The 21,777-nt window shown below is 40.4% G+C and overlaps 1 protein-coding gene across 3 annotated transcripts in view; it reads right to left on the bottom strand.

Moving 5' to 3' along the window:
* Nucleotides 1-4,533: 4,533 nt before the first annotated feature.
* col6a2 (collagen, type VI, alpha 2) overlaps nucleotides 4,534-21,777 on the bottom strand; it is a 30,798-nt gene continuing 13,554 nt past the window's right edge. For all 3 annotated transcript variants that reach the window (XM_066688211.1, XM_066688210.1, XM_066688209.1), the window contains 13 exons: nucleotides 21,043-21,105; nucleotides 20,524-20,586; nucleotides 19,718-19,780; nucleotides 19,077-19,127; nucleotides 18,785-18,820; nucleotides 18,281-18,343; nucleotides 17,915-17,977; nucleotides 17,277-17,312; nucleotides 17,122-17,167; nucleotides 16,745-16,897; nucleotides 15,738-16,190; nucleotides 15,283-15,321; nucleotides 4,534-6,681 (listed from right to left, as the gene is read on the bottom strand). In XM_066688211.1, coding sequence (XP_066544308.1) covers nucleotides 6,080-6,681; nucleotides 15,283-15,321; nucleotides 15,738-16,190; nucleotides 16,745-16,897; nucleotides 17,122-17,167; nucleotides 17,277-17,312; nucleotides 17,915-17,977; nucleotides 18,281-18,343; nucleotides 18,785-18,820; nucleotides 19,077-19,127; nucleotides 19,718-19,780; nucleotides 20,524-20,586; nucleotides 21,043-21,105 — 1,731 coding nt within the window. In that variant the 3' untranslated portion in view covers nucleotides 4,534-6,079. The remainder of the gene's footprint in view (nucleotides 6,682-15,282; nucleotides 15,322-15,737; nucleotides 16,191-16,744; nucleotides 16,898-17,121; nucleotides 17,168-17,276; nucleotides 17,313-17,914; nucleotides 17,978-18,280; nucleotides 18,344-18,784; nucleotides 18,821-19,076; nucleotides 19,128-19,717; nucleotides 19,781-20,523; nucleotides 20,587-21,042; nucleotides 21,106-21,777) is intronic.

Genomic DNA, 21,777 nt, shown 5'->3' with positions numbered 1-21,777 from the left:
CCCCACCCCTCTGCGCCAGCAGTCAGCACCAGCAGCCTTCAGTGCCCCCCTTCCGCAGGGCCACGCTTACAAAGGGCAGGGACTCTAGCTGCGGGGACTCCGGCAAGGAGACACTGCACAGCAACAGCAACAGCAACAGCAACAGCAACAGCAACAGCAACAGCAACAGCAACAGCAACAGCAACAGCAACAGCAACAGCAACAGCAACAGCAACAGCAACCATGACGATCTCTCCGATTCCTGTCCTGGTCTCTCTTTCCTCTCGGTGTGCACCTGCGCGCCATTGTTTCCCTAATCCCTCTAACCTCATCTCTCTGCCTCTCCCCCCCTCCTCCTCCCTCCCCGCTACTCCACTCTCTGGGGGCCTGTGGAACTGCCACTCAGCTTCCAACAAGGTCGACTTCATCTCCGCCTTCGCCTCCCACCAGTCTCTGGATTTCCTCGCTCTCACCGAGACATGGATCTCCCCAGACAACTCTACCACCCCTGCTGCCTTATCCTCTCTCTTTGTCCTGTCCCACTCCCCTCGTCTTACTGGGCGGGGAGGAGGAACAGGGCTCCTGCTCTCCCCTTCTCTCCTCTTCTCTGTCCCCCCCCTCTCTCCTCTATCTCAACCCACAGCTTTGAATTCCATGCAGTGGAAATTACCTCTCCCTCTCACCTCTTCCTTCTAGTTCTCTACCGTCCACCTGGTCCACTCACTTCCTTCCTGGATGAACTTGACTTTCTTCTCTCCTCTCTCCCCTCGATGTCCTCACCTACCATCCTCCTGGGAGACTTCAACATCCACCTCTCCAACCCTTCCCACTGTGCCGGATTTCTTCCTCTCCTTCACTCCTTTAACTTCTCTCTCTCCTCGTCTCCCCCACTCACAGGGCTGGCCGCCAGCTAGACTTCATCTTCTCTAGAGGCTGCTCTTCAACACTCTCCGTCACACCCATGGACATCTCGGACCACCACTTCATTTCCTTCTCCATTTCCCTCCCCTCCCTCCCCACTCCACCCACTCCCTCTGTCACCTTCCACTGTAATCTCCACTCTGTCTCCCCCTCCACTCTTGCCTCCACTGCCCTCACTCTCTTACCTTCCATTGACTGTTTCTCCCATCTATCTGTCAACTGTGCTACCTCCTCTTTGTTCTCCTCCCTTGACTCTCCTCCTCCAAGATTGCAGACATCCGCAGGCTCTTCAATACTCCACCCTCATCTACAATCGCACCGAAATCTCCCACCGATCAAGCTTCCTTTCTTCTTTCTTGCCTCTCTCAGATGCTGAAGTTTCTGCTCTCCTCCTACGTCACAAACCCACAACGTGTGCCCTGGACCCTCTCCCTTCTCATCTCTTCCAAGCAACCACTCCTGATCTTCTTCCCTTCATCTCCTCCCTCCTCAACTCCTCACTCCTCTCTGGCTGTTTCCCCTCTGCATTTAAACAAGCTGCCGTCATCCCACTGCTCAAGAAACCAACCCTTGATGCCACCTCTCCTCAGAACTACCACCCTGTCTCCCTACTTCCCTTCCTCTCCAAGACTCTCGAGCGGGCGGTCCACCATCAGCTCTCTGACTTTCTGTCCCAACACTCACTCCTTGATCCTCTGCAATCCGGCTTCCGCACAGCTCACTCCACTGAAACGGCTCTCCTGGCTGTCACTGACCCTCTCAGCTGTACTCGGGCGGCCTCCCTCTCCTCAGTCCTCATCCTCCTTGACCCCTCCGCAGCATTTTACACCGTTGATCACTCCATCCTCCTCTCCTGCCTCGCTGACCTTGGGATCTCTGGGACTGCTCTCACCTGGTTCTCCTCCTACCTCAGTGACCGGTCCTACCAAGTGACATGTCGAGGCTCCTCATCCACCCCCCAACCTCTCCTCACAGGCATTCCCCAAGGCTCTGTCCTGGGCCCGCTCCTGTTCTCTCTCTACACTCGCTCCCTGGGCCCCCTCATCGCTTCCCATGGTTTCTCCTAACACTTCTACGCTGATGATGCCCAGATCTTCCTGTCTTTTCCCTCTTCTGACCCTCTCATCCCCTCTCGCATCTCTTCCTGCTTGTCTGCTATTTCCGCCTGGATGCACTCGCACCACCTCAAGCTCAACCTCTCCAAATCGGATCTTCTCTTTTTCCCCCACTCTTCCTCACCCTCTGCTGACCTCCCCATCTCGATCCCCTTGGAATCCACCACACTCTCTCCTTCTTCTTCCGCTAAAAATCTAGGAGTCACCCTCGATCCTGCGCTCTCCTACACCCAGCACACCACGCTGACACGCACCTGTAGATTCTTCCTGAGCAACATACGCTGGATCCGTCCCTTCCTCACCGACTACTCGACTCAGCTGCTCATCCAGTCACTGGTCCTCTCCCACCTGGACTACTGCAACTCCCTCCTGGCCGGCCTGCCTGCATCCACTACCCGCCCACTCCAGCTCATCCAGAACTCTGCGGTTCGTCTGGTATTCTCTCTGCCACGGTTCGCACACGCTACTCCACTGCTCTGCTCCCTCCACTGGCTCCCAATACCGGCACGCATTCAGTTCAAGACACTGACCCTCACCTACCGCTGTCTCGACCACACTGCACCGAGCTACCTTCAGTCACTCGTCTCTCCATACATCCCCTCCAGACCACTGCGCTCTTCCAGTGCCAGAAGACTAACTCTGCCTCCTCTCCACTCTCCTTCCTCCGGAGCCGCTCCTTCTCATCCCTGGCCCCTAAATGATGGAACGACCTGCCCACCGAAGTCAAAACAGCAGAGTCCTTGACCTCATTCCGGCGCTTACTGAAGACGCATCTTTTCCGACAGCACTTGTAATATTAGTCCTCTATCCCTGCTAGATAGCACTTCACAGAGTTTTATTATGCTTCTTGCGTTCTTGATTGTTTTCTTCCTTGCTCCCTTTCCCGTAGCCCTAGTCTGTAACCCTACATCTTGACAGCACTTAGCTTTCACCGTCCAGGATGTAGGAAGTCACTTTGTAAATTGTAAATTGGAATTTGTAGAATGTATTTTGAATTACTGTTTAAGCTAAATTGAATTTGTAATGATTGATGCCTTGTACTTCACTGTATTTCTGCACTTTGTTTGCACTTATGTTGTAAGTCGCCCTGGATAAGGGCGTCTGCCAAGAAATAAAAATAATAATATAAATACAAAACAAAAAGTAAATTGTACTGCATATTTAAATAATCAAACATCCAAGTTAAACAATTTAAGTCTTTACATTCTTGCTGAACCATAAATGTGAAAATAACAAGCTTTTTATTTTGTCGGATGGAGTTAATAAATCCTATTATCAATCAAACATTTAAAAAAATTAGCCTTTTATTTAAAAATGTATAAATCAGGAGGTTGTTCCTTTACATGGTTTGATAGCTGAGACTTTTGTAAAGGTATACATGTTAGATGTTCATAGGAGATTTCAAGAATCCCTAATATACAAATGAAGTTGACAACATGAGCATATTCCAACACATTTAAAATTGTGTATTGTATTGTGGGACATTGTGGCAAGGCTTACAGACACTCTTACACAGTCCTTCCTTGGAAAAACATGTGAATTACGAATGTGTTGTTATAATACCTATATTAAATGTTAACTACCTAATTACTGAGACTGTCTGCATATATTGACTGTCTGCAATCAATCCTCTAAACTATATTTAGTGCAAAGAAACTCAAAACTTAAGTACTATTAATATTGTATAGAACTAGGTTTATTTTTATTATTTAATTTTGTGTGAGATATAAACACATGCATGCACAAGTGTTTATTTACAGTCTTATGAAGATGTAAAATTCCCAACACCCAGGTACAAATTGGAGGTAGTTTTGGGAGCAGGAACTGTTCTTTGTATTCTTTTCATTCAGTATCATTATATTGATTATAATATCTAGGTGAAATAAGTATGACATTTATATTAAGGTCTTACAATTAAGCCATCCCAGTCAAGACCCCAGGAAAACGTGCGTGCCATGTCTACAGCAAAGGTTTCTATTCCTCTAAAGTGACTTACCTTTCCCATGCAAGTCTTCTCCTGGGACACACCTTGTTTGTATGTATGAACACCAGACAAGTGGCCAGAGTGGATTTTCCTTCGCGATAGGGTAGATTCGTACTGCTATTTGTGGGTAGCCCAATTTATATTTGAATGAATTACCTTATGTTTTCTGTTCTGTGTAATGTACTCATGGAAGGGGAGGTTTAGAACCTGATAGAAGCATGTCAGTCATTCTTGAGATCACAGGTACAGATATTAAAAGCTTTAATGCAGTGTATAAATCCTGCATTTCTGTGTATACCTTTGATAGGTAAAACTTATTTTTGGCAATCAATACTCTGTTAGTGGCTGCACTTATGGAAGGGGAGGTTAAGACTGTAAGAGTAAGAGAGAGTGAGGTTTCTAAAGAAACAAAATCAATGTGACACACAATTCCGTTTTGTTGTTGGGCTATAATCATTCATGGAGATCTCACTAATACACTCGGAGCATCCTGTAGCAAACCTAGAATAAAATCCCTTGATGTAAACATTACAGTGGATTTTAAAGGTTGTTTTATTCTGTGAACTGCAGACACACCCCGTGTGTTTAGACATTTTACAAGTGAGGAGTACAAGGCTTCTAAATTCTATCACTGAAACAAACAAAAAACAACTGATATGTGTAGTGAAAACCACAGCTAAAAAAAAAAAAAACGAAAAAACATTACCCAGTACAAAGAGAGAGCTTAAAATTCTATTATAAGATTCCCATATCCCAGGGGGTTATGAGGTAAGTATCAACTATTTAAACATCTTTTCAACAGCAAATGGATGAATAATGACAATGATAATACTGCTAACGTATAGATTAATTTGATCCGCATGTTCATGTGATAAAAAATGTCAATGTCACAGGAAATTCAATTTGTAAATGTACACTTGTGATGAATGCTTGCAAAGATAGTCATTTTGTAACCTTGGTTAAACTTATCTGGATCAATTTGTAAGAATAATACGTATCATTCATCATGTTTTGTTAAAATGGCAAGTTTGGCATCTTTACATAGCACATGTTCTGCACTTTCTCTCCATTTGATTTCAAATCTTGCCTCAAATGTTATACTTTATGATTTTTCAGGACACTGTCTAGCAGCTTTATTATCACTGCTATTGTATATTATATAACCTTTTTAACTAGTACTCGAATGAACACATTACCATATAGACAGTACAGTTCAACACACGTTATTTTCAATTACGCATACAAGAAAAATGTTTTCTTACCAAAGGCCTTTTTATTCAGTTTTTCCATAATTTCTGACATTAAAATGATTCTCACAACAGCTGCACAGAAATGGGAAGACTGTATTGTAAATGTTTCCAAGGCCATCCCAATTCTGATTTCCCATTTGTGGTTTTCTGTTATAGGTCTAATGCACAGTGCTCACTAAAAAGAATCCATGATTTTATGCTAAGAGTATTCAATACATGGTTGAAAAAGTTGAAAAATACTTTTCAGTACAATAAAAAACACACCTGTAGGATACAAACTGTGTCTGAGTATGAGTGTGTGAATAAAACTATAACTGTTTTTACTGATTCTGTCTTCATTTTTTATTATTATTTAAAAAACAATTAAATTATTGGTCTTTCTGTCAAAGAATGTATCCTTTTAAAATTCAGTCTAAAAGAAAAGTTATAAGCAACAAATACCAGTTCAACAAAAAATGAAATGTTGGTTTACTAAGGATAATTTCATACCTACATATTAAGTTTCAAGCTTGTCAAGTTGAAAAAACTTGTATGGAAGAAGCTAACTACAGATTCCCAGATTAGTGGTAACTGATGTATATTTTAACTGAAACAAAGCATACATTTACAATCTCCAGTCTTCCTCTACAATAGCACCTCAATGTAAGTACACAAGAATTTTTTAATTGCTTTAAACCCCAAAAAAAAGTTGTAGTTTTGTCTTTTGACCAAAAAAAAAAAATCTACAAGCACATAAAAAAAAAAGTATACAAATTTGGGATTGTAATTCTGTGCATATTTTTTTTTCTTCTTCTTGTTAAAAAAATAAAGCGAGTTTTCTTTCTCTCGCACTAACATATCCACCTGATGAAGCGCTCGAAGAAGCGGGGCGAGGATAGGTGAGAGAAGTCTTTCCCTCGGAAGATGGCCGACTGGTCTCCCAGGCCGATCTGGGTGAGCACCTCGTTCTCCACGTCGTTGCCGATGGCGATGATGGTGGGCACGGCGTCCACCCGCCGCATGGACGTCACCGCCTCCGCCAGGCTATTGTTGCCCGTGATGCCATCCATGATAAAGACGAAGGACAGCTCGGCGTTGCGCCTCGACAGCCTCCTGCCCTGGTCATTGACGATGTTGTTGATGGCGTAGATGATGGCCGTGCCCACGTTGGACGAGGAGTCGAGGTAGGTCATTCTCGACAGGCTGTCAGCAACGGTGGTGAGGTTGTAGGTGAGGGGGAAGACGATGCTCTGCTCGTCCTCTCTGCCGTACTGCAGCAGCGCCACTCGGGCGTGCATGTCGTCGGTGTCGCGCCTCGCCAGTGTCAGCCGGCGGGCCACGTTTTCCACGAAGTTGCGTGCTTCACGGAAGTTGTCCTCTCCAATCCGCTCCGAGCCATCCAACAGGAAAACCACGTCCACAGGCCGCTCGCTACAGCCGGCGACTGCCAGTTCTGAGGGACAGAGACATGGTTAGTTGCGCTCAGGCCAGCCTGCCCCCACTTGCCTTTGTAGCATAGTTCAATGGGAGCTTTTAAACAACACCTGAAAGAAAACAGACCATTAGAAAACAGCATTTTAATGCAAAATCCTCCTCTCTTCATATTTCAATGTGACGAGAAGGAGGCTCATGAATAATTTTTCTTCAGTTTTTGCTTTTAGGCGTAGGGAGATTTTCAACATTTTGGTTAATTAGTCTTGTTTAGCTTTTTGCTTCTGGTAGGAATATGTTGACATCTCTTATTAAAACTGAACTACTTTTTCATGTAGCCTACTAGGTCCTACATTTATTAACCTTTTTTCTTCCTGACTTCTGTCCCATAATTACATTGGATGTCTAGCTTTGTGCAATACTGAAACCATATTACACACAGAAGGACATAAATAAAGACCTATATGGAAATGGCCTTGTGAACATTTAATAATTCAAATTTCACTGGCAGATATCATTGTCATAACTCATCTCTTTTGACAGTGTAGTATTAGGGTTGTATATACCCTTCAAAAAGGGGCAAAGAAATCTGTTAGATTTTTACAGATTATGTATAGGTTCCCTCCTCCCAGCCTTCAGCTGCTCCTTCAGACATAACGCACCATCGCTCATTAACGTTAATCACAGCACAAACATGAACAGATACACACAGACGTATGCATAATCTCATCTGAACTCCTTCACGTTGTGTGTATGTATGAATGCAATTACTTTTATACAAATAATGCAGCACATATTTGATTTGCGTTAATGCCTTTATTTATACAGTCAAAATCATGTAAATGGCCTCTCTATTTCTATTTAAAAGGCTTTCTAGGAAGAAATAGATGAGTTGCAGTCACGGACATTTCAAATCAGACAGTTTACAGAATCTTCCAGCCGTTTAAAACACCAGACTATTGCTGGCTTCTGCGTGCAACATGCTATCAACACATCAACAACATTTCTAAGAATATAATATAATATCACAGGTACATACATTTAGAAATTACTGCATACTGGCGCAATTCACAGAACTAAGGTTTCCAAAAACAATGGGGCACAAATATTATTTCCAAATAACCTACAACTACTTCACATACTACATTAAGAAGGATCTCTCTCAAGCGGGAAAGCTCTTTCTGTTTCATATACAAATCTTTAAACACATATTTTGGGAATAATGCATAGCTATCAAGGAAAAAAAGAAGCAATATACAGTTCTTCTCAAAGTATTCACACCCTTCATTGGAAAAGTTGTTAGTTGGTTTAGTCTGATAAGTATAAGTTTCATTTGGGTAAATGTTTTTATCATTACGGTTGATTGCCATTAATCCAGCCTAGATCAAACTGATAAGATTCCAAATGATTGATCTGAGTTAACATAGGGGGGGTGCGAACCTTAGGCTGATTTTGAAGGGACACAATCGAAGGGCCTGAATACTACAACTGTATTATTCCTCTAGTTAGTCACTGGCAATGTTAAGTATCATTATTAAATGATCATACCTTCACTAGGCATTCATTTAGCATTAGAGAAACATGTATTTGCAATGAGAAAACTACCATTGCCAGTAATAATTAAGCAGCTAATAACAATGTCTGTTGCATGCCTACACCACTAGCATGACAGAGGGCTCAGAATAGACTCCCAAGAGATAACGAATGCAAAATATAATTTAGTAATGAGAGTTTATTTTAATTGAAACGTCTAAATACTGTTTTTTTTTTTTTTTTTTGCCAAAATAGATTTGTACATTTCATTCTGTCATATAAGAACAAATACCTTGAAACACATTGTTTTTACATAACGTATCACTTATGTAACGAGTTTACCAAGGATTGTACCTATTTAAGGTGATTTATAGTTAGAAAAAAACAACAACACACAATACAGACAGGGTCTGAATTATACCGAAAACTCACTATACACGTGAAGTGCAGAGTTATTTTAGGAATATCACTTTAACTACTCAAGCCTGCTGAGTAGCCTAGTGGAATAATGTAAAAATGAATTCATATGGAAACAAAAAAATAAATAAATAACAAGATATGTCAATGCTTTTAAAGTTGAATTAAAATTCAAGCTAAGATTGTCACTTAACCTTTCCCAATTTAAAATAGTTGTATATATGTAACATTAATATCTTACAACATATGGAAAGTGACACAAATATGTTTTTCATGATAATGTAAAAAACATTATTTTTAATTAAAATTAAAAAATATATATTTAAACTGTATTAAAATTAGTTAAACTGGAAGACATAAGAATATGTTTTAAACATTTATCTACTCATAATGAACCAGGGACATAAATGTACATTTCTTAACATCAAGGAGGACAGGTTTATAAATGACCCATGAAGCTTTGTGTCCTGATCTTTCCAAGCACAAATAAGCAATTGAAGCTTTTTAACAGTCCTCCTAATACAATACACAGTGTACATAAGATGGGCTATTGTACTAAGTATTTTGGTCGAAGAAAAACAAAAATGTTCCTGGCAATTAAAAATACAACACTTTAAACATGTCTTTGTATGTGCAATCTTGTAAAACATACTTAAATAATTTAACTTGCTTCTGCGTTGCCAGGTAACTGTACAAGTTAGGAATTCAAGAAATCTGGGAAATGAGGTCACAGGAGGGAAGTATACGTTACAAGTCTCATGATATGTTTGAGTTTGTTATGGGATGGCAGTCCCTTGTGGTTCCCCACACTGGGTAGCCTGTCTTTGTGGTATAGTGGGATTGTGGTTTGTTTGGGCTTTGTGGCCTGACCACTCAGAAATGGGACTCTGCCGCCCTGTGAATCTTGGGTCTGACCCAACGCACTAAAGTGATACGGTGACTCAGATAGTGGTTATTACTCTATTAGCTGGGCAGTTCAGAGCAGGATATATTAACAGGATTCATGTTATATGTAAGCCTGTTAAAGCAACAGCACACTGCCCTCAACACTGTTCACATCTGGCCTTTTGCTGTAGCAGATTTGCTTAATGATGACAGTTTGAGGTTCAACCCCTTACATTATAATATACTATACGCAATATACAAATACAAACAAGTCCTTTCTTAGATGAAGTAAGTGAAATGGTTATTGACTGAGCCTGCAAAATACGGAACATCTCTGCTTTTATCTATTAGTGTTGGCCAACCTTATTAAGACCACATGTTTATAAGCATTGATCAAAAGGGTTAAAATGCTTTTGTAAAGATTCAAAGCCACCACATAGACAGCTATAGAAATGCTACAGCAAAAGTCTGGAAGATAATTTGTCTAGAGAAAACAAAACTCACTCTACAGCTTTTGGAAAGACCCAGATTCAAATAAACTTTAACTCATTCCTCAGTCACAATCTGAAATATGCTGATTGAGAGCAGATTTGTTGTTGCCAGAGGCTTCTTACTTCCACCCAATAGAAACACCCCATCAGGTCTGAGAGTAATTAGTGGTTTTGATTGAGCCTGGGCCAGTGTCAATGTCAGGTTTGCCTCCACCATGTCTACTGCTATTTAAATCACATGAATGTTTCCTGACATGCTGAGTGCTGTTTCATGGGGGAAATGTTGTTTCCCACTTTTCTACCCAGCACTTCTTAATGTGACGTCATTTCAGCATTCCTTCAATCCCTATGGGTTGTTTAATCACGTACATCGGTTTATAGATTATGCATTTGTTGAATATTGACTCCTGTGAGGTTTGTGACAAAGCTTCTACTGGACTAATACCAGGTAATGCCAACTAGTTTAAAGTGCAATACATTCAGGCCTGAAATGAGTTCAATCTGTTTCAATGATTTTGTCTATAATCTATGAGGCCATTTTGGAAAATTATTAAACTAATGCATTTCATATAGCTGATCTCTCTCTCTTCATATACAAATTGATATATTGGAGGACTCTTCTCCTTGTGATATTAATTTATTTTCATTCCTTTAAAGATAGCCATCTCGTCTGAAAACTATGCAATGCAAACTGAAGATGTTCATACATAAGCTTTATGATAGTTCCACATTTTTTTTTGGCACAGGAAATAGGAGGGTTTCTTTGAGCAGATAAATATTTCCTCTTTCAGTAGATAACATTAAGACAACTGTTCTTAAATAGTTTTATAAACTATTCTACAATATTTTCCTTTATTTTACTGTCTAATAAACATTTGGTGGACAGTCACCACCCCAGCATTTACTGACGTCTATTCTGGCAGGGTTAGGGAAACCTTTTTGGGAGTACAATCAAAAGTTCCAGATGAAGCATGGACCTCGTTTTCTAAAAGAGAAATTGGCCAACTGGAAAGAGGAAACATTCATGATAACGGAGTAATTATTCTGCAAGCAGCGTAGGAAAAGCAGCAGGTTAATTGTGAGAGAATGGCCGTCCGCTTGTCCACTATGATTGTCTAACATAAACCTAGAGCCTTGTCTGGGTCATCCATGATTTCCCCATAAGCGATTCTGAAACTGTCAATGAATAGCTCTGTCCATTTCTCCCTCTCTTCTCCAATGGCGAACTTGGCTTGCTGGGCTGTAAAGGCCAGGGTGGCCACCACCGTGGGGTAGATATCTGGGTGCTGATTGGCCTTCAGGGAGCTTAACAACTGATGGACCTCCGTTACTGAGCTGGGGATCAAGATGTCTGCAGGGGCCTCCCCATCTGCAAGTGAGCGTTAAAACAATAGTTTTAAGTTTCCTAACACAGGGCCCTTGGCTGTGGACTTCTAGGGCTGTGGCACAGACTGTAAGAGGTTTGAGTTGCTGGGGTTACAAACCTATGGGACAGAAACAGGGTTTGCAGATGCTGCAGCAGTTTTGAGGAGGATTATAATCTATTTAGAGGAAAGATTTGGCGCTGGAATTTTCTAGATGATCTCACATTGCTGTGAGCTGGAATTGAGCTGATCACAGAATGCAATTTTATTCCAGTTTTCATTGCGCAAATTATGAAGGATGCATTTCTTGAAATAACTCCATATGTTTGTAAACCAATTTAAATTTCAGCTAGCTTTGCTCTAACTTGTACGTTTCTCAAACATATATATCCATCATCTTGCTGAAGGGCAGGAAGGAATGCTGCTAAAGTTGTTTTTAGTAATTAATACTGTGGAAATGGTTTCCTCTAACTTAACTTTTGCTTGACAGGAATGGTATGCAGTACATGCCTTTAACAGTGCTTGTGTTACATCACTCCATTGCATCCCTAGAGGTGTATAACTATGTCTTTGGGCTCAACATGCAGTTATAGTGGGTTCAGGTGCTTGAAGATCACCTAGGTGAGTCATTGCTTCAGTTGCCTAGTCGTTGCTCTGAGTTGCTGTGGGGTTTGGGGGGTGGGGGAGAGAGAGACATCTTCGTTTCTGATGAGCCTGTTATGCTGACTTTATTCCTCTGGTCACAAATCCCTGGTGTCTGGGACCGCTTTGCCTAGGCTGGGCACCTCTTGGGTGTACAAGCTCTAATCCTGGATCCAAATATTTAGGCCATGCCTGCTACTTCTAAATTAAATCTCCCTGATTAAAGAGACCATTCCAAACTGCTGTTAGTAACATTTTACAGGATAACGTCATGATTTGATATCTGTGAATCACATACTAGACAACAGAATTACAGTAAATTAGATACTTCCCTCCATAATGTTGTAAGTAGGTCGTAATTGTACTGAGACATTACTGTGCAAATTACAATAGTTCTATAGATTACTGTTAATTCTCAAAACTAAGAAACAAAAAAGGTATATGGAATAGAAAACATTTCATTTTTACTGCAGTAGATGTTGGAGAACATTATACAAAAATATATTGCTACAATACACTTGCTAAAACCTCTGTATGTGAACTGTTAGATTCAGCAGCCATTGCCAAACTATCAGCATTAAGGTGAGGCTAATAAAGGAAAATTAAAAAAATTATAGTAAGCAAGAAAGCTAAATTATTTAAATAACACACTGGGGGTATCTTCCCTGTGTATATGTAGAAATCATTTCTAAATCAAATGGATCTTTTCCACAGACAGAATTAATGTTTAAACGTTTCTAAAATACTTGGCTGGGAAACGGAAGACCCTTAATCCATCCAGTGCTTTATAAATAATTTGTCAGTGTTACGCATTTTGGTTCGAAATACTATATACTATACACTCACCTAAAGGATTATTAGGAACACCATACTAATACTGTGTTTGACCCCCTTTCACCTTCAGAACTGCCTTAATTCTACGTGGCATTGATTCAACAAGGTGCTGAAAGCATTCTTTAGAAATGTTGGCCCATATTGATAGGATAGCATCTTGCAGTTGATGGAGATTTGTGGGATGCACATCCAGGGCACGAAGCTCCCGTTCCACCACATCCCAAAGATGCTCTATTGGGTTGAGATCTGGTGACTGTGGGGGCCAGTTTAGTACAGTGAACTCATTGTCATGTTCAAGAAACCAATTTGAAATGATTCGACCTTTGTGACATGGTGCATTATCCTGCTGGAAGTAGCCATCAGAGGATGGGTACATGGTGGTCATAAAGGGATGGACATGGTCAGAAACAATGCTCAGGTAGGCCGTGGCATTTAAACGATGCCCAATTGGCACTAAGGGGCCTAAAGTGTGCCAAGAACACATCCCCCACACCATTACACCACCACCACCAGCCTGCACAGTGGTAACAAGGCATGATGGATCCATGTTCTCATTCTGTTTACGCCAAATTCTGACTCTACCATCTGAATGTCTCAACAGAAATCGAGACTCATTTTTCCAGTCTTCAACTGTCCAATTTTGCTGAGCTTGTGCAAATTGTAGCCTCTTTTTCCTATTTGTAGTGGAGATGAGTGGTACCCGGTGGGGTCTTCTGCTGTTGTAGCCCATCCGCCTCAAGGTTGTACATGTTGTGGCTTCACAAATGCTTTGCTGCATACCTCGGTAGTAACGAGTGGTTATTTCAGTCAAAGTTGCTCTTCTATCAGCTTGAATCAGTCGGCCCACTCTCCTCTGACCTCTAGCATCAACAAGGCATTTTCGCCCACAGGACTGCCGCATACTGGATGTTTTTCCCTTTTCACACCATTCTTTGTAAACCCTAGAAATGGTTGTGCGTGAAAATCCCAGTAACTGAGCAGATTGTGAAATACTCAGACCGGCCCGTCTGGCACCAACAACCATGCCACGCTCAAAATTGCTTAAATCACCTTTCTTTCCCATTCAGACATTCAGTTTGGAGTTCAGGAGATTGTCTTGACCAGGACCACACCCCTAAATGCATTGAAGCAACTGCCATGTGATTGGTTGGTTAGATAATTGCATTAATGAGAAATTGAACAGGTGTTCCTAATAATCCTTTAGGTGAGTGTATATGGTATGTGTGTGCTGTCTGACTGATTATCAGATATAAAGAGAGTGATAAAATCTAATTTTCTAATTTTAACATTGGGTGCTCTAATCTCTTTGCAGTCCCATTTTTGTTAACCAAACACTCAGTCCAGCATCAGATGTCATCTGTGTGTTATTTGTTACCAAGGCCTGAATTTCCAACCCACAAATAACACAATGTTTTTTCTTTTATAAAGTGCCAAAGAAAATGTGAAGATCCTCTGAAGTGAGATGAGAGTGCAAATGCACAAGCAGCATCTCATTCTTTGTTGAGACTTCAGATTTAGGTGGATTTACTAGAAGACAATATAGTCCTTATTCCTTTTAGAACTGTTGCGAACCAAAACCATATCAAAATAATACCAGACAAGTATGATAAACATCACATCACAATAAATTATGAAACTCTTCCATGCACTAATTCATTCTCAGTAAACAGCCAATTTCTTGTTCCTACCCAGCTGCTAATTTTATAACTATTGAAGAAAAAATTGAAATATGACTAAATGATCAATAAGTTTAAATATAACTCGTGTAGAAGTTATAGTGGGCCAGCTGTAGTGTAGTGCAGTGTCTCTGTGGTTGGGCTGTTGTTCGTATGATAGTATTCAGTAGCAGCCTGCTGAGGGCTCAACACATATGTTATATTCTTTCACATCTTTTAACAATTCAACAACTGTGTTTATATCAAAGCTTTTGTTAACACAGTTTTCCATGGCATTACCCACTTTACTTACTTTATATATAAGTTCTTATATGGTACAGAAATAATTGTATCAAGATTATATTCTTACAAATATTTAAAACCAACGTTTGTTAAAATTAGATCCACTTTTTTCAGCTGTTACACTGGGAATAATTCTACAGTAACTGGACATCTTTTATAACAAAACAGCAAAATGACATGGAAACAACCAATAGTTTAATAAGGAAGAAAAGAAAATGTCTTAGAGTATATTAGCACTTTTAAATAAAGTGAAAATATAATTAATCAAAATAATACGTGCAGTGTCCTGAAATGTTCTTTCCTAGTTTTATGGGGAAAATGTTTATTACAGGAATAAAAATCTAAAAAGAAAAGTATTCTGCAGAAAGACCTGCACTACCAGCAAAGCTGTTTAGGTCTGAATATGGTAGATTTGCACACAGTCAGCAGTCAGTTTCTGCTCAGTGGACAAAATTAGGCAAAGACAGTATTTGTGAAAAGGTCACTTAAGTTATCTTACCTGTTTTACATGGAAGGTCAGGACACACAACAAAAGGATCTGAAAGACAAGACAAAAAATACATATAGACCATTTAATAACATTTTCTTACTTTTTCACTTTTGGCAACTTTGCACCAAAGTTTCCAAAAATAATTATAATATTTCCTATTGAAGTCTTTTAATTTTTTTACATGAATGAGATTATTATTAAATTGTCCATTGAGGTTTACGGTGACTTAAAATGATGTAAAATAATAAATAAAATAAATCAATAAATAATAAAATAAGTTAAGAGTGATACTGTTTGTAAAGTGAGTGGTGTAGGTATACATTTTAAAATGTGGAAAAGCTTTCCAACTTGATACAATTGGGAGCTGAATTTGAATATAACAGACTACAGTTAATTGATCTTAGTTTTAGATTAACTTAGAAGAGAAAAGACACTATCAGGGTCAGAGCTGGGCAGTGCCATACCGGGACACAGTACGTCCTCCATCTTGTCGATGAACTCATCTGCCACTAGGTCTGCAAACAGCTTCATCCCAGTGACGCGCTCCTTCTTCTGGCAGGCGATGGACACCAGGCTTTCGCTTTCCTGCACTTTGTGGAACATGTCTCCAATGCCGATGGCGTTGACGGTGATGTCGTCATCACAGAGCGAGCGCAGGAGCTTGTCATCGTCTCGTGGGTCGAAGCGGCCATCCGTGATGACCACAGCGAACACCTTGGCCTTGGCGCGCCGGCTGCCCTTGATCAGCTGGTCGTAGGCAAACTTCAGGGCCGAGGGCGTGTAGGTGCCACCCGCGATCCACTCCAGCCTCTTTACCGCATCCTTGAACGTCGCCAAGTTGTTGATCTTGGAGTCGTTCAGGTGGATGGCCTGGAAGGTGCCCTCGTGGCTGTACTGGACAATACCCACGCGGGTCCCTGTGCAACATAAGCACCGGTGAGAAGTGGGCCGCTTTCACTGTCACTCGCACCTGTAGCAGGTGGTATGAACCTATTGTTTTTTTTTCATTTAGCAGTATAAATAATTAGAATATCAATTTAGACTAAAAACAATACTAAAGTAAACCGTTCTATAGTTTATAACCCCATCATTGTTTAATTTATTGTAAGAAGTCACTTTTTACTATTTGTAAAGAAAAATTTGGAAGGGTAGTAGTTTTTAAAATTGCCCTTCAAAGGTCAATGTTGTCCTTTGTTCTAGTCTTTCCAATAATCACCATAATATTGGAAACTCAGTTCTAAAATGAATAACGCATTAAAATATTTAAACAAGTGAGTAGACGGGGATAGTCCTGCATTTTGGTCCCAGCATTTGAAACAGACTGGGGAACATTTAATACTTTCAATCTGCCTTTCTGACAGACTAGCTTCATAAGGGAAACTGATGGCTTTTACAAGAGGAGGGGACCAGAAGAACACCACTTTTGAACAATGTAAAAAAAGGATGACCTAAGATGGTGCTTGACTCTGACCTGTTTCAGAATTGGGGTCCTGTGCAATGGAACCCAGCCGGCTGACGACATTGATGACAAAATTTTTCTCCAGGGTGAAGTTGGTGAGTCCCACACTCTCAGAGCTGTCAATCACAAACAGAATATCCAGAGCTCCGCAGCGCTTTTCACAGTCTGGGAAGAGTTAGAAACACATCATATTCATAAAAGAAAGGGAAAAAAAAAACACCATGAGGACCTAAAAGGTCTGAAATGTAAAGAAGTCTGAATGCTTTAAACTGATTATACTTTTTGTGTTGCCACTGCAGTGTGTGTGTGGAAACCACAACCATATGAAAATGGACATAAAAGACAGCATCAAGGTTTCAGCCCAGGAGATAAACAACAGAAAAACTCACCGCAGCATCCGCATGTCTCTCTGACATAGTTCATGACGTCACATTCCTGTAAGACAGTTTGGCAGATATCTTCAGTGCCACACATCCATAAAAAATATTGTATTTATTCAGGTTCAACCGCCACAAATGCATAAACCAGTGATTTTATGACTTACTGTGAGACCGGGGTCACCTGGAGAGCCGGGGTCACCCTGAAAGAAGACAAGATGTCATTTATGGGAAGGGATGGCTGAGGACTTTTAGATTTCTATGTGCTTAGTAGCTTTATGACATAGTAAAATCTCTTTGCATCTAAGCAGAATGAAAGCTCTACTAACTTAAAACTTGACTTTCTCTAAAGCAACGTAAGCTCTTTGTTTACTAGAATACATTAAAGCCAAGCACCTCTCTGTCTCAATCAATCCCACTGTAGGTAAGAACACCGACTGTCACAGAAAACCGGAGTAGGTGTAAAGTGTTGTCTATTGTCTCGCGTTTCTGCTGCACTGCACAATATGTGTCCAGTACAGAGTCTTTTATTTCTGTAATATGCACTGGAAGATCTTTTAATTCCTATGGGTTTGGACAAATAATTTCAATCTCCCAATGGTCTCCTACCATGAGGAAGAAATGTAACCCAAATTACCATGTAAAGGGTGTTAGTTGAAACTGAAACAGGTCCTGTTAATATGTGTGCCTCCCTAATATGACCCATATTAACCACTTTTCTCACTTAGTAGCGTGGTGTACGTTATTACAGGCAATATGTGCCACACTACTGGTCATTTTCTTCTGTGTATTTCATTTTACTCACAGGCAGTCCACCATCTCCTGGGATTCCTCGATTGCCTGGCTCTCCTGCGGGACCAGGATCACCCTGGAGGATAATTACATAATAACACAGCAGTCAAAGAGCTGGAAACCTACAGCATGGCAACATCATAGCTAAATGATCAAATGTACACAACACAACACAACAAAACATGTCTCTGATTGGCCCCAAAGTAGTTACTATTCAACATAATTACCAACAAGCTTCACAGAAATACTGCCCAGTTCTGTGGGTCCATGGCCTAATGAGATCTTTTGCTGCTTCTTCACACCTTTTCTATCTGGCTTTTTGCTAATGCCTATACCTGACTATATTTGAGTTATGAGCTAGACTGGAGCTCTAGCTCACCGGGTCTCCTGGGGTCCCCTTGATGCCAGCCTCTCCTTTCAGTCCATACTCGCCTCGTCCACCCTGAAAATAAATCATCCATCAAGCAACAGGTAAACTGATTCATATTTGTTTGGGGTGTACATTAGTTTAAGGGGATATGAAAGCCATTAAGCTCAGGATAATCTGGGCACTTCAAGAAATGGCTAGGATGTAGGATCAACTCACTTCTAGAAGTCAACTGAGCAAGCTAGACCCAAAAAGCAAAAGTTTGATCGTCACAAACAGTAGGGTCCTAGCTATATCTGGAATGCTCTCAAACCACATCATAGGAATAATTTCTAGCTTCTACATTTCATAGTTAATACTTAAGGATCACACTTTTACATGGGAATTAGATGACTTAAAAATATATAGAGATTTTGAATAGAAAGACCTATTACAAATAGCACAATACCGCAGTAGGTATCCTATACTCTATAAGTCCCAAGAGTTCAGGGACAACAGATATTTACAGTCTCATACCTGTGGTCCAGGATTGCCATTTTCCCCCCGATCTCCCTGTAGATATTGAGAGATACATATTAATACATGTTTTGGGTTATACAAGTTAATTACAGAATATATAACAATATACTGTTGTAGTGCCATCTCTGGATTTGTTTTTCCTGCAGAGGGGGATGTTTAATATTGGACAGTGATGTGTTTGCAGTCCATTAGCTTCATGGCTCACATCATATATGGCATGACTGAGAAGCAGAGTATTTTCTAGATGAAAGAAAACAATCGAAAGAGATAAAAGAGTAAACAAAAGTACCGTAGGGCCCCGAGGTCCAGGATAGCCGAATCCAGTTCTTCCTCTGTCACCCTACACCACACAAAATATTCTGGCATCAGTTAACAATCCTCCTTATTGATCATCTCAACTTTAAAAAGACCTGAAAGGTGGCAGCTCATTCATTTACAAATATATGAACAAATGAACAATTTAAAAATAAAAACTGCACATTAATCTGCACAGAAATTACACTTTTTGTCTGTTGAAACACTATACCATACAGAGTTTTTTTCTTACTTGGATATGTGCTGTATCTTGGTAAAACTAAGCAGCAAGAGGCTATGCTATACCAACAAACAAAAGATGAGATGTCCCATAGGAAACATCCTGCCTCATCAGAACAATCACAGCCATATCTGGACTCTTAAAACGTTGCTGTTTTTTAATTAATCGACAGATGTCAGTACCTACTCAGTAATGAGATTAAATCTGGGCTGGTTATGGTTTTAATTTCCCAACATGCTGCGGATAAGGCATCTGTATTTTGTTGCTTAGCCTGTTCAATGTATTAATGTGCTGTATGTGTATGCAGGTTCTTTTCTGTTGTTTTAAACAAAAGACATGACTGGACTTCATGTGGCAGTTGACTTACAGTGGCCTCTCAATGGATCTGATAATACCTTAGGTCCAGGTGGCCCAGCATCTCCTCTTGGTCCTGCATCGCCAGGATCTCCACGAGAGCCCTAAGCAGAAAGCACCCATTATAATCCTGCAACATGTACATTTTTACAGGAGATCACTGCCTTGTTATAGTGGACCAATATGAAATACAAGATCACTCTCTTCACACTAAACAAGCAAAACAAAAACTGTTTGTCAACTCCTGGCTATGCAAAGAGATCACTGATATTGTTGAGGATCAATGTTTGAAGGTAAACAAATCAAACCTTGTTTTTAAACTCTACCACAGTAGGTTTGCTCATCCTTGCTGCATATTGAGCTGTAGTGTAAAGTCATATAGACACGAGGCATGTGTACAAAACCTTATCAATTAGCTTAACTGTTAATATTAACTGCCTTCATCGTAACTTTGTTGTCTTCCTGTCTTTAAAATTTAATGGTGATACAATGCCCAAGGATCTCATAAGATCAGAAGAATATGCAGGAACGAAAGGCAGCTACTTGAAAGAGTGGAATGGGCCTATTTTCTCCAGACATTTGTTTCAGGAAAAAAAGGATAACGGTTTAGGCACAGTGGTTATATTTTTTAAAACTAATGTTTATGCTGTTATTTTAAATTGTTTAAAGCCAATGGAGCTTTCACCCAACCCAATGAGAATGTCTGTCTAGTACATTTTATACGATCTACACATTTTTCCTTTGCAAGAAAATGGGATTGAACTGGAAGATTTTCTATTTTCTGAAACAGGGTTTGAGGCTCAGCAAGATGTCAACAGACAGACAGATCTGTCACATTTTGACTCACATTTTTCCCAATCTCCCCTACACTCCCAGCGAGGCCTCTGGGTCCAGGCAGCCCAATGTCTCCCTGTGGACAGAAAAGTCAAAGCAATAGACGATGAAATCTAATACTTCACATATTGATGTCACAAAAATATCCTGAAGGTTCTGATGATGAAAACAATCAATTAAGTATCAATATGTTCATAAAAATGTCAACCACCTACTCTGTTATGAATTGAACATACTCTAAATCACGAATAATGGAAGATAATTAACAAGAAATGGTTTAACCATACCTATCCATGCAATAGGGTAGAACTACTTAACAATGCTGTTCTCTGTCCTGGATATTAATGGAAACTGCATGTTTGGGTCAGCATTCCCTTGCTGTGTAATCAAGGCTCCCATTATACAATAATTTACAATCAACCTTCCCATTAATGTCTCATCTGAGTCAGAGGGCGCAGAGTTGCATGTCACTCGAGTAAACGGGGAAAGGCAAAGTCAAAGACAACCTTAGTCCATATGAGCCGGCCCCTACCTTGGATCCTTTGTTCCCCACTTCACCCGGGAGCCCCCTCTGTCCTTCAGGGCCTGGGTCTCCCTACGATTGAAAAAACAGGAGTCCTTAACACATGACTGGTGAAGCTCATTCTGTGATGAGAGAGGGCCAACTTCCTGTGGCCCTTGAGTAGTCTCCTTAAGTGTTCCCTTATATTTAAAGATACAGCACAAAGTACTTTGACATATTGAGTAGCTCTATTTAAAATTTGTTTATGTAATTGACCACCAGGTAGTCTCACTTCTAGATCAATAAAAGGAATGACAGTGTGGTCACAATCAAATGAACATACAGGGCAGGCGGGCTGTTCGAAATATGTGACTTTCATATCCGGTCACATCCAGTCACCTTAATATGTATGGATGGTCATAATCAAGTTCATAAAACATCTTTAAAAGACTAAAATAACCCCTAAATAACTAATGCAGCATAATACTGTTAATATAAGATATATTAATGTATTGGTACCCATCACTTGACATAAATAACCTTTGCAAATTGTAGGAAACATAAGACGTACTGTGTACCAAACTCTTTTTCCTTACTTTTTAGACCCCAAGTTGGGATCCTTATCACTTATCTTTTGCCATAGTTATTATAGAAGGGATAAGCACTGTGAGGAGAATCACAGTCAGTAAAATTATTAATGATTCCATAGCGATCAAATGCAACACAGCACACACTTTGAAGGTCTGTACAGAAATTAAACGACTG

The sequence above is a fragment of the Amia ocellicauda genome, chromosome 16 (genome assembly GCF_036373705.1).
Source record: "Amia ocellicauda isolate fAmiCal2 chromosome 16, fAmiCal2.hap1, whole genome shotgun sequence".
Lineage (NCBI taxonomy): Eukaryota > Metazoa > Chordata > Actinopteri > Amiiformes > Amiidae > Amia > Amia ocellicauda.
The sequence above is the reverse complement of the archived record's forward strand: the minus strand, read 5'-3'. Positions and strand labels throughout refer to the sequence as shown.